The sequence below is a fragment of the Tursiops truncatus genome, chromosome 11 (genome assembly GCF_011762595.2).
Source record: "Tursiops truncatus isolate mTurTru1 chromosome 11, mTurTru1.mat.Y, whole genome shotgun sequence".
In the NCBI taxonomy this organism is placed as follows: domain Eukaryota; kingdom Metazoa; phylum Chordata; class Mammalia; order Artiodactyla; family Delphinidae; genus Tursiops; species Tursiops truncatus.
The window spans coordinates 3,627,610-3,645,698 of NC_047044.1; the positions used below are offsets into that span (position 1 = coordinate 3,627,610).

The 18,089-nt window shown below is 47.0% G+C and overlaps 1 protein-coding gene across 4 annotated transcripts in view; it reads right to left on the reverse strand.

Annotated features, from left to right (window-relative positions):
• The window catches only part of PPARA (peroxisome proliferator activated receptor alpha), a 76,784-nt gene that overhangs the window by 13,720 nt on the left and 44,975 nt on the right, over positions 1-18,089 (reverse strand). For all 4 annotated transcript variants that reach the window (XM_019933140.3, XM_019933142.3, XM_019933143.3 and 1 more), the window contains exons 3-6: positions 13,091-13,340; positions 5,109-5,269; positions 3,373-3,511; positions 2,244-2,449 (exon numbers count right to left, since the gene is read on the reverse strand). In XM_019933140.3, coding sequence (XP_019788699.1) covers positions 2,244-2,449; positions 3,373-3,511; positions 5,109-5,269; positions 13,091-13,298 — 714 coding nt within the window. In that variant the 5' untranslated portion in view covers positions 13,299-13,340. The remainder of the gene's footprint in view (positions 1-2,243; positions 2,450-3,372; positions 3,512-5,108; positions 5,270-13,090; positions 13,341-18,089) is intronic.

Below are 18,089 nucleotides of genomic sequence, written 5' to 3' on the forward strand. Positions count from 1 at the left end.
ATATTTAACTTTGGAATATTTTCTTTATCCTCAAGCTTGACTATGAATATATCTGATGTTACGGGTGGTCATTTCAAATCGGTGAAGCACACTGTAAAGCTTTTAAACGGCACAAGGCAGAGAGATGCCCACTTGCCCCCAAAACCACTCCACGCCAGGACCAGAAGTCTCCCCTAACTGATAGGTATTTCCCTCGCTCACGCCTGACACTGTTCTATGTGCGTTAATGATGTTATAAGAATTCATCTCCAAAACACATCAAAACAGCATTTCCTATGAAAAGTTCGGCAGCAGCATCTTTTCGGAGAAATTTAATTGTGACTTATTGGTAGAATTGCTTTGGATGAAGTGATCTAATAAGCTCTTGGGTAGGTTTTACTACACACTTCTAGATATAGTACAAAATAGTATGTTTTTCAAGCTACTGACAAGTTATAGGTATAATATTTCAATATAACACAGCAGGCCAAACCCCACGGTGTGGTGTGAGGGGGCTGCCATTCCAGGATGCCGCCCCTCCCGGCAGCTCTGTCTCTGACCCAGCACAGATGGAGCAGAGACTGTGGCCCCAAGCTGCGCGCTCCAAGCTCTGGGGTGCATCAGGCTGGGCGGGGAGGTAGGAGGAGGGCCATGCTTCAACATACAGAGGAAATGGGGTGGGAAGTAAACCCAGCTTGGAGCAAACAGTGCCGTCAAAGGCAGTGGCTGGCCCTGGACGCTCCCTTTCAAACTGGTACCCGCGATGCTCTGCTTCGGAGGTGGGCAGAAGCAAGCAATTGACTCTCAGCAACACCCCGAATTCTGTTTTTCCTCTCCAGTGACGCCCAGTGCTGGACTATGGGTCTATCATTTATTTCCTTAAGACCAAAAGCCAGATTCCTCTCCCAGAGTAACTGTGTGATGGCCCTCAACGGTCCAGATTTCAACTCTGGCCGCGGGTGATGGGCTCCTGCTTAGAGTGCGTGGATCTCAGTGGGGTGTGAGAAGGATACTCCAGGGAAATCGACTTAATATTAAACGAGTGTTTGGTTCCGAGTCAAGATGACTTTTAAGTTTGCTTTGCTTTGCATTCTGAAAACCCAAGGGAGATGGAGAAGAACTCAGCAAGATCTAAAAGGATTCCAAGAGAGCAAAAATTGGGGTTGCTTTAATTTGGGGCTATACGAATCATTTCCAGGATAGAAATTCAAAGGTAAGAGATTACTTTGCTTTTACCCTTGTGATCTGGAAAGGGTTAGGGTGGAGTTTCTTGGAGCCTCTGGGGCCGCCCAGCATGGGTGTGGCTTTATGATTTAACAAGAGTTTGCTTGAACCCTCCTAAATTACCTCAGCCTATTGAATTGGAAAATTCACCGCAGAATGAAAAGACTCAGTAAAAAAGGTTTGGTTTGTTCATGAAGGTAAGTAGCTTGTGAGATGCTTTATTTTCCTGTGACTGAAAATTCCAGCTTGTAATTCCCAATAAAGATGGCTTCAAGCTACTCATTAGGACAAATGAAACCTGTTTCACCACTCTCACAGGAGAAAGGCAAAACGTCTTCATTCGCCAGCCTTGGGCCATCCCCCTCTTTGAAGGTAGCTCTGAGATTAGGCCTGTAATGGAGACAGAGGCTTAGCTAACTGTGGGGTGGGTACAGGGTGGAATCAGGCAGGAGAGGCGAAGTGTAGGCGTCCACAAGGGGCGATCTTAGTTGCCACCGAGAAGGTCCAGAACTGTCCCAAAAGACAATAACGCTTCTGTAAACAAAGGACCCTTTCTAAGCCCCGAGATGTCATTTCCTTCTCATTGGAGAAAAAGAAGGTGGGCAGGGGGTAGGAAGGGGGAGGTCGGAGAGGAGAAAGTAGTTTTAGGGGGAAGGATGTGAGAGCACACTTTGAGTGGGAAGTGAATAGTTTCATTTTCTGGCATTAAAATAGGGATTAAAACAAAATCACTTAAGAAGCAACCCTAGAATCTGGTAAACTATTAACCAGACTTTGAGTGCATTAATTACAGAGTCATTAGAAGAACTTGGTTGCTAGGAGCTCTGAGGTGGATCAAATGGGACGGGAGTTGCTGCTGGGCTACGTTTTATAGTCTCTGAAGGAAATGTTTCCATTGCATTGTCTCCCATTTGCGTTGGGGATAAATATGATTTTCTCAGCATTTAGGACATACTTCCTCGATCCTCCTCCTCGACTCTGGCTGACGTGTTGCCAAAGAAGCACTTCAGACTATAATAACCAGCGGCAAAGCCACCTACCGGATTGTTGCTGGCCTTTCCCGCGAGGATGACCCGGGCCTTAACCTTGTTCATGTTGAAGTTCTTCAAGTAGGCCTCGTAAATCCTCTTAGCGAGAGATTTGAGATCTGCGGTTTCAGAATTTTTTTCTAGGTCATGTTCACATGTAAGGATTTCTGCTTTCAATTTTGCTTTTTCCGATCTTGGCATTCGTCCAAAACGAATCGCTGGGGGTCGGAGGGGAGAAACGGAAGAACGGAAAACACAGAAATGAACAACAAAACACGGCACGAGGACTGATGGCTGGACGAAAGGTTCACACCACGGGTTAGACTGTGAGCAAACATGCATGGGTAAGTTACCATCCACTTCTCAGCACTGTTCAGCTTTCTCCCTTGGAGAGATGAAAATAAACCTCAAACCCCATATATCCTGGACTTTTTAAAAAGCTTGAAATTAAAGGTGGCACCATGACTCACTTTATCAGTAGGATGGGCTTAAGGTCACTTCATGTCGTTAGGTACATAATTGAGCCTTTCGGTTAAGGAGATGGAAGTGAGCCTTAGAAGGAGTTAACATAGTACCTTTTCCTTTTACCAGAAGGTAGACATGCAACTCTTACGAACACATTATTTGAAATTCACTTTCCTGTAGTAATTGGCAGATTCTAAAATAAGAGTATGGGGACTGCCCTGGTGGTCCAGTGGTTAGGACTCCGAGCTTCCGCTGCGGGGGACCCAGGTTCAATCCCTGGTCGGGGAACTAAGATCCCGAGAGCCGAGCAGCACGGCCAAAACAAAAAAAAATAATAAGAGTAGGATTGAATATAATTAAATTCATAACATGGTCACATGTTTGCAATGGCACATGCTTCATACATATGACATGAACATCAAGACATCCCAGTGGTCTCCAATGGGTTTCAAAATCTTGTATCAAAGTGGTACCACCTGAAGTTTCTAACAGTATTTCCAAGCGTTCTACTGGATCTCTGTTATTCGAGGCTCATGTTTCTTAGGCTATCATGTTACAAAATGACCCGAGCATTAAATGCTGCAGCACATTCATTCAAAATACAGCCTGTTCCGACCCGATAAGGGGGGTAAACTGAGGCATGGGTGGGGAAAATGCGATAGACAACCTTACCTACCATTATGGGACATCCCAACTGAAAGGCACTTGTGAAAACGACAATACTGGCACTTATTCCGGTTCTTTTTCTGAATCTTGCAGCTACGGTCACATGTGTCATATGCCAGCTTTAGCCGAATAGTTCTCCGAAAGAAACCCTGCGGATTGAGATACAGTTTATTAAAGAATATGGGCCACTGAGGAATCAGTGTCATTCCTTTATTCACGTTTCCTGTTGCTCATTTGTTGTATTTTTTTTTTTTTTTTTTTTTTTGCGGTACGCGGGCCTCTCACTGCTGCGGCCTCTCCCGTTGCGGAGCACAGGTTCCGGACACGCAGGCTCAGCGGCCATGGCTCACGGGCCCAGCCGCTCCGCGGCATGTGGAATCCTCCCGGACCAGGGCACGGACCCGTGTCCCCTGCATCGGCAGGCGGACTCTCAACCACTGCGCCACCAGGGAAGCCCCTATTGTCTTTTTTAAAATGAACGAAATGTAGAGAAACAGTTTATCTAGAAAGTCTGATGTAATTGGGGCAAATTGGAAATTTCATTACATGTAAAATGAAAAACAATAAAATGAGGCAAAAGTCAAAGTAATTTCAACACGTCCTCACCTGGCCTGGGAAGACACAATCACAGTCTCCTGAAGAGTGACTCTGCCTTGCTAAGATTTATACAAATGTGACTTTCTCTTCTGAGGACAGATCCATATTTGTGACTAAAAAGTTCTAAGAATTTTTGTAAGAGAATATTAACTCTCTAAAGGACAAAGATTATATAATAAAAGGAAGCCAGCTGGTTGTAAATAATTTTCTCTTTATAGAAGTGTCTTAGGGACTTTCTGGCAGTCCAGTGGTTAGGACTTAGCGCTTCCCCTGCAGGGGGCATGGGTTCCGTCCCTGGTGGGGGAACTAAGATCACGTGTGCCGCGTGCTAAGGCACAACCAAAACAAAACAAAAACAAAAAACAAACAAATAAAAATATCTTAAACTTTACTTTAGTAAAGAACCAACTTTACTATTTAGTTCATAAAAAAACAAAAGTAAACCAAGGTGACTAACCATGGCCCTGCAGAAAAGGCCACTTTGCAAGTAGTTTTTTTCAAGGTATGTGGCTGGCAAATTGTGAAGGTTTATATTTACACTGGCTCTTTCCTCTTTGCTTTCCGGTCATCCTTCCGTAGTTCTGCTGGAGGACACGGCCTGACCCCCTGCACCGCGGGCTCTGGGTCACCTCTGGTTAGAGGTCCAGCTGAGCTGGCACAAGAATAAGGATATACACGAGGGTGCTCGTGGTTCGGGTGGACAGGCCCCCGGCGTGCAGGAAGGGGCTGCCGGGGGATCCTGAGCAGCTGGGGAGGACACAGCCGCGGGGCTGGTCGTCGCCCAGCACGTGCTGCAGGATCCTGACATCTCTGATGGTCGTGAGAACCCTTGCCCTCCGTGACCTTCTGATGAGGGTGGAGAGAGAAAGTGGACAAAACTCTCTGACCTCGCATCCAAATGAAGGGAGCATCTTTAATGTGGTTTATTTTCTGTTAAAGAACACACCCTCTACGTCACTTACAAAGAACAGCCCAGCAATATGCCATAGACTTTCCAAAGAGAGAAAGGAATGTGTTACGTGGGTCAGTTTCTGATCTACAACTTGAGCAGACCTTTCTTAGTAGTGACAAACATTTGTGTATAAAATAAAAGGAACCACACGTAGTCCCCGAAAGGCCACCTTTCTCCCCATCCAGGGTCCACCGTACCTTGCAGCCTTCACATGCGTGAACTCCGTAATGGTAGCCCGAGGCTTTGTCCCCACAGATTCTACACTCGATGTTCAGTGCTACACTGGACGATTCCTCGGCGCTGCCAGGAACCACAGGGTAAGAGATGGACGAGGGACTCGAGGCTGGTGAGAGGGTGTCTAGGAACACAAGGGGAAGATTTACGAATATTCACAGCCTCGCCATCCGACGTCGAAACCAGCTTTCTGAGGACCTGAGTTCACGGGTGAGGCATTTAGTGGGGAGGCATCAGCTGGTGGGCAGGGCTCCCATGCTGCATCCACCCTGGCCTGGCCCTTGCACACCCTCTGTGCTCCCACAGTGACCACGTCGCCGGCATCCCCGCAGCTCCCACCCAAGGGGCTCCCCAACTGAGAAACAACTTTACTTTTTAATCCATAAAAAACAAAACAAAATGGACTAAACCATGGCCCTGCCGAAAAGGCCACTTTGCAAGTAGCCTTGTTCACACAAATGGTTATAGCAGCTTTATTCCTTTCTTTTTTGGGCGGGGGCGGGGGATACTATTTTATTAACATTTAAATGTCACCAACAATGAGCTCAAGTATATGCTAGCCACATGCTCAGATATTTTTTTTTTTAAATAAATTTATTTATTTATTTTTGGCCGTGTTGGGTCTTGTTGCTGCGCGCAGGCTTTCTCTAGTTGCGGTGCGCGGGCTTCTCATGGCGGTGGCTTCTCTTGCTGCAGAGCACGGGCTCTAGGCACGTGGGCTTTGGTAGTTGCAGTACGTGGGCTCAGTAGTTGTGGCACACGGGCTTAGTTGCTCCTGCGACATGCTCAGATTTTTGACACAAAGATAAAATGGACAGACAGCTTTAAGGGTGCAATGTATTTAACACTGCACAATATAGTCAACAATTAGACAATCTAGGGGGTGGTATAACTATACACTACAAGTATAGTGACAAGCCCCGGAACTGGAGGAAAAACCCGCCATTCAGGACTTAGCAGAGGTCCTTGCGGCGGCTTTATTATCCTTAGTTGCCCAAAATCGACGTGTCCTACACCCAATTCATTGCTTTCTTTGCGTCCTCGCTTCCAGCCCTTTTGTAATTGTTAACTCAGTAAACGGCATCAGAATATAGAATAAAAATCCGTGTGGGCAACACAAAAGCACAATCCATGAAAGAAAAAAAAGAAGCTGGACTTTCTTTTTTTTTTGCGGTTCGCGGGCCTCTCACTGTCGTGGCCTCTCCCGTTGCGGAGCACAGGCTCCGGACGCGCAGGCTTAGCGGCCATGGCTCACGGGCCCAGCCGCTCCGCGGCGTGTGGGATCCTCCCGGACCGGGGCACGAACCCGTGTCCCCTGCATCGGCAGGCGGACTCTCAACCACTGCGCCACCAGGGAAGCCCTGTGTCGTATTTTAGATTCTACATATAAGTGATATCATACGATACTTGTCTTTCTCTGACTTATATCACTTAGTGTGATAATCTCTAGGTCCATCTATGTTGCTGCAAATGGCATTATTTCATTCTTTTTAATGACCAAGTAATATTCCATTGTGTGTATATATATATATATATATATATATATATATATATATATATATACACCACATCTTCTTTATCCGTTCCTCGTCAATGGAAATTTCGGTTGCTTCCATGTCTTGGCTATTGTAAATAGTGCTTTAGCAGCTCTACTCTTTTTTTTGGCTGTGGCATGTGGCCTGTGAGATCCTTAGTTCCCCGACCAGGGATTGAACCCAGGTCCTCGGCAGTGAAAGCACAGAGTCCTAACCACTGGGCCGCTGGGGGAATTCCCCAGCAGCATTATTCTTAATTGCCAAAAATCAGAAGCAACCAAGATGCTTCAATAGGTGAGGCCAATCCCCAAAGGCTACAAACTATACGATTCTTAATATCCGACATTTGTGGAAAGGCAGAAATAGAGCAGTGGTAAAAAAAAAAAAATCAGCGGTTGGAGTAGGGGTCGGGGAGGCAGGGTTGAGTAGGTGAAGCCCAGTGGCTTCTTGGACGTGGTGAAATTATTCACATGAAAATGTCATGGTGAATACAGGACACAATGCACTTGTCAAAATCCACAGAAGTTTACGGTACAGAGTGAACTTTAAACGTGTGCAAATGAACCAAAAAAAAAAAAACTGAGGAGGTCCAGAGATTCCAGGATGGCATACAGAATGTGATGATACAATCTATATCACAAATGTAAGAAACATTCATAGGAAACCTCGCTGAAGATATTCGTGTAAGTGACCTTGAAACGAATGGAGTCTGTGAGACCAAAGGCAAAAGAACTGCCCCTGGACACTGTCCCCAGCCGATAAAGTTGTTTCCCACAGGGCTTTGCGTGAGCAGTCCTGATGCCACCGCACTGGAAATGAACAACTAATTGTTCATTTAATGATGGTGGCTGAATGGATGGCTGGGCCAGGTCTCTCACTGTTGGAGTGTGAGCTCGTTGATAAAGCGACAGGAGGAGGCTAAAGTGGTCCATGTGGTGGTGGATTAGAGGTGCAGACGTCTGTTTGAACCCACGTTTACCCTGACCTTGAGACAGACAGCTATATACAGAAATACAGACGTGTACATACATGCGTCAGTATGTACACATGTATGTCTCTGCTCTATCAGCTGAGAGAGCCTAAAAGAAAAGATACTCCAGGGAATTCCCCTGCGGTCCAGCGGTTAGGACTCTGCACTTTCACCACCGAGGGCACGGGTTCAATCCCTGGTCGGGGAACTAAGATCCCGCATGCCGCTTGGTGCGACCAAAAAGAAAAAAAGAAAAAAGATATTCCAATAGCAACCTGAAATGCTTAGAGGGAACAGTATACTGAGGGCTAAGAGGCAGTCCCGTGACCACCACTCACGGCGGAAAAATCTCAGAATCCTTGGGGCACTGGCTAAAATACTCAAAAGGGTTTTGCCTCTGAATTGGGGCAAAATTACTTCTAGAATCAACACTGCTCTGGTTCCGTCTAACAAAGCTTAACCACAGGACCTGAAAGGCTCAACATTTTCCACGTAACTTAACTGCATTTCAGAATAAAACTCAAGAACATTTGTGTAAATACAAAATTCTCCATCATCTACAAAGTTCACAATGGATGGTATCTGATAACAAACTGTAAAACATGCAAAGAGGCAGAAAAGCGTGACCCGTCCCACTCCTGTCCACCCGCGAGAAGTGAAAGCACTGTCCACACAGAGTGTGTACACGAGCTTTCCCGGCAGCTTTATCTGTCACAGCCAGACCCGGAAACAATCGCATGTTCGTCAATAGCGTGGATAACCTGTGGCAAATCCATACAGTGGATTTTAGAAAATGAACTGTCGGTAGATGCTACCAACGCAAATGAATCTCAAGATAATTTTGCTGAGTGAAAGGAGTCAGACTAAAAAGAGTTCATGCTATATGATTCCATTTATATACAATTCTAGGAAATACAAACGGATGGATCATGATAGAGAGCAGCAGATCAGTGGTACCTGGGGAGGGAGAGAGGCATGAGGGTGGGGAAGAGGGATTACAAAAGGGCACACGTAAACTTTGGGGTGAGGGGTGTGGAATTTGATTGTGCTGTTGGTTTCACAAGTCTGTGCGTGTGCATGCGTGCGTGTGTGTACATCCAATTGCACACTTTAAATATGTGAAGTTTTTACGTCAGCAAAGCTGCTAAGAAAAATTGGGGGGTGGGGTGAGAAAGATAGATGGGCTGAGTAAGCAGCCTCACCCATCTGGTCTCCCAAGGAGTCAAGTTTAAACTGAATGCGTTTTATAGCTGGTCCTCCCATATTTGCAATTTACATAACTTAAAAATATCACCCAAGGGAGCCATTACATACAAAGCTGAAAAATCTAGTTTACAAATAAGCAATCATTTTATCTCTCAAATCAGTTGGAAACAATAACAATGAAAAGCCTGGAAAGGAGACAAAGCAAGATTTTAAGAATTTTGAGATGACTCCAAACGGCCACAAGGATCAATAAACACAGTAAGGAGAACCGAAGCGAAATAAAACGGGATGACCACACACCCACCACCTTAACGGCCAGGGGCCAAAAGTCAAGGATGTGTGTCTAGTACACTTCAGTGCGGTCACTTTTTGTAAGTTCCCTTTTTTTTTTCTTTTTGCCATAGTGCAGACCCCATCACAAACAACGGCACAGTGCAGACCCACGTACATGTCCCCTTTTAAACAGCGCCCATCCCCAGTGGGCTTGCTGGATTTAGAGCTCGTGCACGTTCGGCCACTCTCTCCACGCACACGGGTTTATCAGTGAACTTGGCTGCCAGCGGAGTACAAATGCTCCCTTTCCCACCGTCACCAAGGTCAGTGCACAGTCGTGAAAATCATCTTCCTGGAGTGGGAAGACGTGAACAGACGGTCGGGGAAACATGCTCCAGACCGAGATCGTGACACGAGGGGGCCCACGGCGGGGGAAGAACACAGAGACCTTATATCAGACGCTGCAGGGAGAACCTTCTCGATTTCCCAAGAAAGCCTGCACAGTCCGAGCTCGGAGCTCAAAACCACACACACACACCTCCTGGCCAGTCCAAACCCAACTCCTCCAGTCCCAGCCAAGACCCACTTCTTTTTTTTTAACATCTTTATTGGGGTATAATTGCTTTACAATGGTGTGTTAGTTTCTGCTTTATAACAAAGTGAATCAGTTATACATATACACATGTTCCCATATGTCTTCCCTCTTGCGTCTCCCTCCCTCCCACCTTCCCTATCCCACCCCTCCAGGCGGTCACAAAGCACCGAGCTGATATCCCTGTGCCATGCGGCTGCTTCCCACTAGCTATCTACCTTACTACGTTTGTTAGTGTGTATATGTCCATGACTCTCTCTCGCCCTGTCACAGCTCACCCTTCCCCCTCCCCATAACCTCAAGTCCGTTCTCCAGTAGGTCTGTGTCTTTATTCCTGTCTTACCCCTAGGTTCTTCATGACATTTTTTTTCTTAAATTCCATATATATGTGTTAGCATACGGTATTTGTCTTTTTCTTTCTGACTTACTTCACTCTGTATGACAGACTCTAGGTCTGTCCATCTCATTACAAATAGCTCAATTTCGTTTCTTTTTATGGCTGAGTAATATTCCATTGTATATATGTGTCACATCTTCTTTATCCATTCATCCGATGATGGGCACTTAGGTTGTTTCCATCTCCGGGCTATTGTAAATAGAGCTGCAATGAACCTTTTGGTACATGACTCTTTTTGAATTTTGGTTTTCTCAGGGTATATGCCCAGTTGTGATATTGCTGGGTTGTATGGTAGTTTTATTTTTAGCTTTTTAGGGAACCTCCATACTGTTCTCCATAGTGGCTGTATCAATTTACATTCCCACTAACAGTGCAAGAGGGTTCCCTTTTCTCCACACCCTCTCCAGCATTTATTGTTTCTAGATTTTTTTGATGATGGACATTCTGACTGGTGTGAGATGATATCTCATTGTAGTTTTGACTTGCATTTCTCTAATGATTAATGATGTTGAGCATCCTTTCATGTGTTTGTTGGCCATCTGTATATCTTCTTTGGAGAAATGTCTATTTAGATCTTCTGCCCATTTTTGGATTGGGTTGTTTGTTTTTTTGTTATTGAGCTGCATGAGCTGCTTGTAAATTCTGGAGATTAATCCTTTGTCAGTTGCTTCATTTGCAAATATTTTCTCCCATTCTGAGCGTTGTCTTTTGGTCTTGTTTATGGTTTCCTTTGCTGTGCAAAAGCTTTGACGTTTCATTAGGTCCCATTTGTTTATTTTTGTTTTTATTTCCATTACTCTAGGAGGTGGGTCAGAAAGGATCTTGCTGTGATTTATGTCATAGAGTGTTCTGCCTATGTTTTCCTCTAAGAGTTTGATAGTTTCTGGCCTTACATTTAAGACCCACTTCTTTTAAGGCCTGTGTTTCCTTATTAATTTTCTGTCTGGAAGGTCTGTCCATTGGTGTAAGTGGGGTGTTAAAGTCCTCCACTATTACTGTGTTACTGTCGATTTCCCCTTTTATGGCTGTTCGCATCTACCTCATATAGCTGCGTAGGTGCTCCTATGCTGGGTGCATATATATTTATAATTGTTAAATCTTCTTCTTCTTGGATTGTTCCCTTGATCATTATGTAGCGTCCTTCCTTGTCTCCTGTAAAAGTCTTTATTTTAAAGTCTATTTTGGGGCTTCTCTGGTGGCACAGTGGTTGGGAGTCTGCCTGCCATTGCAGGGGACACGGGTTCGAGCCCTGGTCCGGGAAGATCCCACATGCCGCAGAGCAACTAAGCCCGTGCACCACAACTAGTAAGCCTGCACTCTAGAGCCCGTGAGCCACAACTACTGAGGCCGCGCGCCACAGCTACTGAAGCCCGTGCACCTAGAGCCCATGCTCCACAACAAGAGAAGCCACCGAAATGAGAAGCCCGCGCACCGCAAGGAAGAGTAGCCCCCGCTTGCCGCAACTAGAGAAAGCCGGCACACAGCAACGAAGACCCAACACAGCCAAAAATAAATAAATTTTTAAAAAATTTAAAAATAAAGTCTAGTTTGTCTGATCCAAAACCCACTTCTGCCAAGAAGTACAGTGGAGTCAAGTCCACCCCAGACAGGGCTTCCTTTCAATCAAGGTACAATTTACACCACATTATACTGGGGTGGCTTAAACGTTGCTCAGAAAGATGAACTGTGCAATGATTTCCTCTTTCACAGCAAGGTGACCTGAGCAGACCCCGTGTTTTATTTCTTTGTACCTGCACTGGCTGATGCCTGATGTAGTTTTTTTTTCCTACTGTCACCATCTTGAAATTTATTTTTTCGGTTTTACTATTTTTTTATTGAAGTATAGTTGATTTACGATGTTGTGTTAGTTTCTGCTGTACAGCAAAGTGATTCAGTTATACATACACATACATTCCTTTTTTAAATATTCTTTTCCATTATGATTTATCATAGGATATTGAATATAGTTCTCTGTGCTATACAGTAGGACCTTGCTGTGCATCCATTCTATATATAACAGCTTACCAGGGAGTAGAGAGATGGTTCAGATACATTTCCAGATAAAAGAGAGTGATTTTTATTACAGTAGGAGTCTCTGCTTTAAAGAAATATAAACTCACAGCATTTAAAAAATGCCGCTGACTGCTGAATTTCAAGCATTATGTGGTTTATGTACAGCTTTTAAAAAGAAGGCATACTTGTTGGTTATTTATTTTATTATTTTTTTGCAGTACGCGGGCCTCTCACTGTTGTGGCCTCTCCCGTTGCGGAGCACAGGCTCCGGACGCGCAGGCTCAGCGGCCACGGCTCACGGGACCAGCCGCTCCGCGGCACGTGGGATCTTCCCGGACCGGGGCACGAACCCGTGTCCCCTGCATCGGCAGGCGAACTCTCAACCACTGCGCCACCAGGGAAGCCGGTTATTTATTTTTAATATAGAAGTGTGTACATGTCAATCCCAACCTCCCTAACTATCCGTCCCTGCCAGGTAACCGTATTTAACATAAATAACCAACTGGGACAAAAAATTAAAATTAAAAAAGAAAATCAGTCACCCAGGATGCACTCAAAGATTTGCCCACAGGGAGGTGTGTCACAGAGCTGCTCATCACGGTGAAAAATTACACACAGGCTGCTCAGGTAAGTTACATGCAAGAGATTACTCCGTAGTGTAAAAGTGATATTTTCAGGTGAAAAATCAAATGAGCTACACACTTATGGTGTGTGCACTCTTATGTGTATATTATACTTCAATAAAAAGTTTATCCAAAAAAAAAACAAAAAAAGAAGGCATACTATGATATGCGAGACACGCCTGGGAAGTTTCAAGGCCCAGTGGCACTGCGTGTCGTGCCTTTACGCATCTGAAGATTTTAATGCAGAGAGATGTGTCTTCTCCAGGTAAAGAGAACAACTTTCTCTGTGGAAAAAAACGTTTCCAGATAAAGCTTTCTAGGAAGTAGCACACTTACCTGTAATAACGGAGCCATCTGATCCTGGACCACTTCCTAAATACTGGTATTCTGTAAAACTAAAGCTTCCAGAACTGTCCTCACCAATGGACTGAGAAATATCTTGAATGGTTCCCATTTCTTGTAGGAATTCTTCAGAGAGTGGGCTTTCCAGATCATCAGCCTCGAGGGGGGAGAGGGGACCGATCGGGCTCTCTGTGTCCACCATCTCGACCGGATGGAGCTGGTCCCACTGCCGGGCTCCACGTTCCTGGGAGGAGAGAGGAGTCATGGGTGAAGCGGACATAGCAGAACACTGGTTTTCCTTGAACAAAAACCTCATTTATCAGCAGAGACACTCCTGAACTCACAATCTAAAAAGTAACGTTGTTGGCCACCTTACCTCCGCTTGACTCCAGACAAGCTCATTAAGAAAATGGAAATCTTTATTATTCTTTTTTATTTTGGCTGAGCAGCTTGCGGGATCTCAGCTTCCCGAGCAGGGATTAAACCCAGACCCCTGCAGTGAAAGGCACTAGACCACCAGGGAACTCCCAAGAAAATGAAGATCTCTAAACAAGAACACATCTCAGGAGCCAGAGGTGAGCAGGCCAGGAATCATTCATGCGCCGTCGAGCACACACTGCGTATCCGAGGTGGACGAAAACAGCAGAGGACACACATAAAGTCCCCGCTGTCCCAGAATGCACCTTCTGGTGGGGACAGGTCTGGACAGTCTGCAGGGGGAGGATGGGGAAGGACACTGCCCTACATGACCGGCCAGGGAGGACCTCTCAGAAAAGGGGCGCAGACACCTGCAGGAATGAGGCAGTGAGCTGTACGGACATTTTGGGTAGAATGTTCCAGCAAAAGGAGCGGCAAGTGAAAAGCCCCCAGGATGGAAGCATGCGGGTACTTCCAGGCATGCGCAGGCCAGTCTGGCTCGGGGGAGCCCGGGGGGAGTGGGACGGGCAGGCAGTCGGCACACACGCTGGAGGCAATATTATATGTTTCCTTGCACCCGTGGGGGGAGTCACGTAGGTATGCCTAAAGAACGAGTGCGCCGTAACAAATACATCGTGGAGTTAAAAAAATCTGAACATGTCAGTCCCCGACCGCGCTAGGCTGCTTCAACTCACACACAGAAGAACGCTCTCCACGTGGGCACTGTTACGGGCCGCACCGTGTCCCCCCAGATTCCGCTGCGGGAGTCCTAACCCTTAGGACCTCAGAATGTGGTTGCCTCTGGAGATAATAAAGAGGTGATTCCACTAAAATGAGGTGTTTAGAGGGGGCCCTAATCCAATCTGGCTGGTGTCCTTATAAGAAGAGGCGATTTGGACACACAAAGAGAGACAGCGGGGAGCACACACAGAGGGGCGACCACGTGAAGACCCGGCGGGAAGGCCGCCGCCTGCAAGCCAAGCAGAGGGGCCTCGGGGAACCCAAAGCCGCCGACACTTTGATCTTGGACTTCAAGCCTCCAGGACTGTGAGAAGTAAATGCCTGCTGTTCAGGGGCCCCAGTCAGTGGCCCATTGTTAGGGCAGCCGAGCACATGCGCACAGGTACAAAGTCAAAACAGCGGTCCTTCCCGTGACGGCTGGCTTCAGGCTCTTGCTCAAGCCTCTGCAACCACTTCCTGTGACCCTCAGCCTTGTGCCTGTTCTCCTAGCTCGACATGGGCCCTGGTGACGCTGTCTCCCCGGATCTCGCCCTGGTCGCCATCCCCCACCCCCAGGGTGACCAGTGGCACTGGGCCATCGCCTCATCCAGACCTCCCTGTGCTGTCCGCCTCTGTGCCAGGCCCCAGCCCCCCTGCCTGAACCCCCCTCCCATCCCTGCCTTCCCCAGGCCCCGCTCCAGGTCCACCCTTGAGCCTCGTAGGGTCCCTTCTCGCCAACGGGGCCGACAAGGTGACATTTAGCTTCTGAAATGGTCACAGGGAAGCCCAAGGCTCACATCGCGGACAGGACCAGAGGAGGTGCGTGCCCCCAACCACCGGCAGGGCTCAGCGCGAGGCGGCTGCCCCCTCAGCGCGACCACAGAAGGCTGGGCTCTTTGGACCGAGTGAGAACACGCTGCCAAAGCAAACGCGTGGACCGGGCTTGCGTAAGAACACTGCACACTTCAGCCCAGCTGAAGGTAAACAGCGGCTTTAAGGGCAAAGATGAAGGGGTGGTTCGGCTGGCTTTAGACATGAGAAATGGGTCCAGTTCACACATTTTTGGGAAATTCGCCTCTCATGCCTGGAATTCTGGTAATACATGGACAATAGCACACAATGAAAAAGAAAAGAGAATCATTAAACTCCCATAAGATTTCGAGGGCTTTCTCATCTCTTAGTGTGAATCAGGCTGTGAATCTGTGCACTTTTTCTATCATATTTTATTCTGCGCCACAATTGAATTTCTTCAAATGGCAAGTAAGAGAAAGGTGTAAGCGTTGCTTAAGGTATTTCCCACCATGAACAAAAGGTTCCAAAGTGCGGTCATTAACTTACCGCCGTCACCATAGAGTTCAGCCTAACAGATATCTGATAGCCGGGCAGAGGCTGTGTTATCAACGGGGCCATGACCACCACCTCCTCTGCCTGTCTTAGTCTCAGCGCTGCAAGGAAAACACACACGGACAGCAGCCTCTTAGTCCTGCCGATATTCTACCTTCCAACCAGGAGTGTCCAGAACGGGAGGAACTGATCTTTGACTAAATGTTAGTCTCCCTGTCATTACATCCAGGGAGTTAGAATGTTTTGAGATCTTATCATTTTACTTATCAGCTGCTTTTAAAGGATACCTGAGATTTATGTAGAGAAACACCCGGTGTTCCTGTTAAGAAGAGCTAAACGAGATCCCTGGGGAGTGAGGCAACACCGCGACCTCCGGCCGGAGGACTGGCCTTTGCACAGATCACTGGACATCCTGGCCCTGCCTGCTTCCAGCCAGAGCAGATAAGGGAGAGTGCCCTTTGGACGTGTCCCCGGGTAGAGCTGAGGCTGCATGGCACGCAGCCCGCTCCGCCGGCCTGCGGCTTCCTGGCAGGCTCCGCACCTGCTCTCCCCACGCCGGGGTCACCTCGGCTCGGGGGGCAGGAAGGTCACGGCAAGTACCTGCCTTTCAAATCCACAGAACACGGCCACCGCCTGGTCCATCGAGACGGGCAACCAGTTACTGTGCCCTGTGCCCGATGTCCTAGGTCCTCTGGGGCTTTGGAGGGAGAAAGAGGCACAGCAAATGACCTCTTAGCAGCTCCCAGTGTGGCTGAGGAGGTAAGAAACCAGGAGTGGATGCAAGCGGAACTCAAACAGGCCTCGGATCCCTTGCAGGGAGAAATGAGGGAGAGAGCAGGGGGTGCTGAGAAGAGGTAATAATAATGCATAATCCCATCACCCCTTCCTGGATAATCAATCCTGAGACGTGTTGGTTTCCAAAGGCATTTTGTTTTCTTTCCCATCCAATTTAAATGTTAGAGCTGCATCCTATAGAACAGAAACTCAGATGCAAACTGCTGAAATTCTACTTTTAGTAGAACACTTTTCAGTCAAAATGTTGCTTTGAGAATTACGAAGCAGGGTATAGGAAAACTATAGAACACGGGGAAAAAAGATACAGGAAAGAAAGAAAGGAAGAAGGAAGGAAGGGAGGGAGGGAGGGAGGAAGAGAGAGAGGGAGAGAAGGAGGGAGGGGGCACAGAATCCTGCCGTTGCTTTATGTCACCCAAACACAGGGCAGGTGAAAACACCAGAAGGATTTTAACACTAATTGCTAACCTTGACATCAGGGGATCTTCCTTATCACCAACTCTCAGATGACTCGACTGTTGGGAAGATCGGCTAAAATGGTGGCTGGTGGCGTCATGAGCTCTGAGTCTAAGACAAGGAGAGCCCAGCACACTGTGCTCAGGGTCCCCCCAGCACCTTGGGCCCAATTCTGATGTAGCCCTAATTATAGGGACAGTGTTGGGAATGTTTTCATGTCTCCCACTAGACGGGACGTCGCTTGCGGGTAGGGATGAACTTTGCTAATCTCTGCGTCCGTACTTCCAGCACCATCCCTACGATGCAGGAGGCGTTCCGTTTCCACTCCCACTGCTGAGCGAGGTTGGCACAGAACTCGGACTTAGTCCACACTCAGCAGGTGAACGTCTGTGAGGCCCCACCCCGGCTTTGCAGCTGCCTCCACAGCCTGTGTCACCCAGACGGCAAAACGGCACGTGCAGTCAGTATTCGAAAGACAACAAAACGTACGGATGTCTGAAACAGAAGTCAGAGTGGCACTACCTCGGAAAAGTGATCAGAAATTTACAGAGTGAATCATAACCATTGTCGGGACTTAAAAACTAAGTGTGAGAGAGGAAACAAACAAACAAACAAAAAAATCTAAGCATCATAGTGAACAACAAAGTCCAAGTTGGCAGGAAAGGGCAAGCTTCAAACAGAGATGTAGGGGGCAGAGGGGTTGCTTATCGACCCCTTTATCCTGAGAACGGGTACCGTGCCCACAGCCTGGGCAACCGACTGGCACACATTACAGACTGCTCAGGAAAGGCACGAACAGATCACCAGCCTGACTCTACCTTAGAAGCAACAGGCAGAGAACCTGGGAAATGTTCGGTGATAAAATAAGTTCAGTGCTTTGAAGAAAGAGTAGAGAAGCGTCATCACCTGACTGGAATAAAAGACTAAGCGGAAATCACTTGGTTGTTGGCTCCCAACCGTGTTAATGTATGTCGCCCATTTTTGCCCCGTACAGTATTAACCGACCTTCTTGCACCTAGAACGCCTTTTGTAAACGTTCTCTGAAATTAAGTGTTAGATAAAAGTTAGCTATTGAAACATGTTTACATGCTATGAAAATAGACACTCAAAGAAAAAGAACAAGTGGAACTGGGCTGGAATTCTCACACTCAGAACTTGTATCTGACTCCAAAGAGTCCGAGTAGAAACAGTTACAAACACCCATCTTTCACTTTGCTGCTTTTAGCTTTCTGTACTCACTGGAACTTCCTGTGTTGTCAAGCCC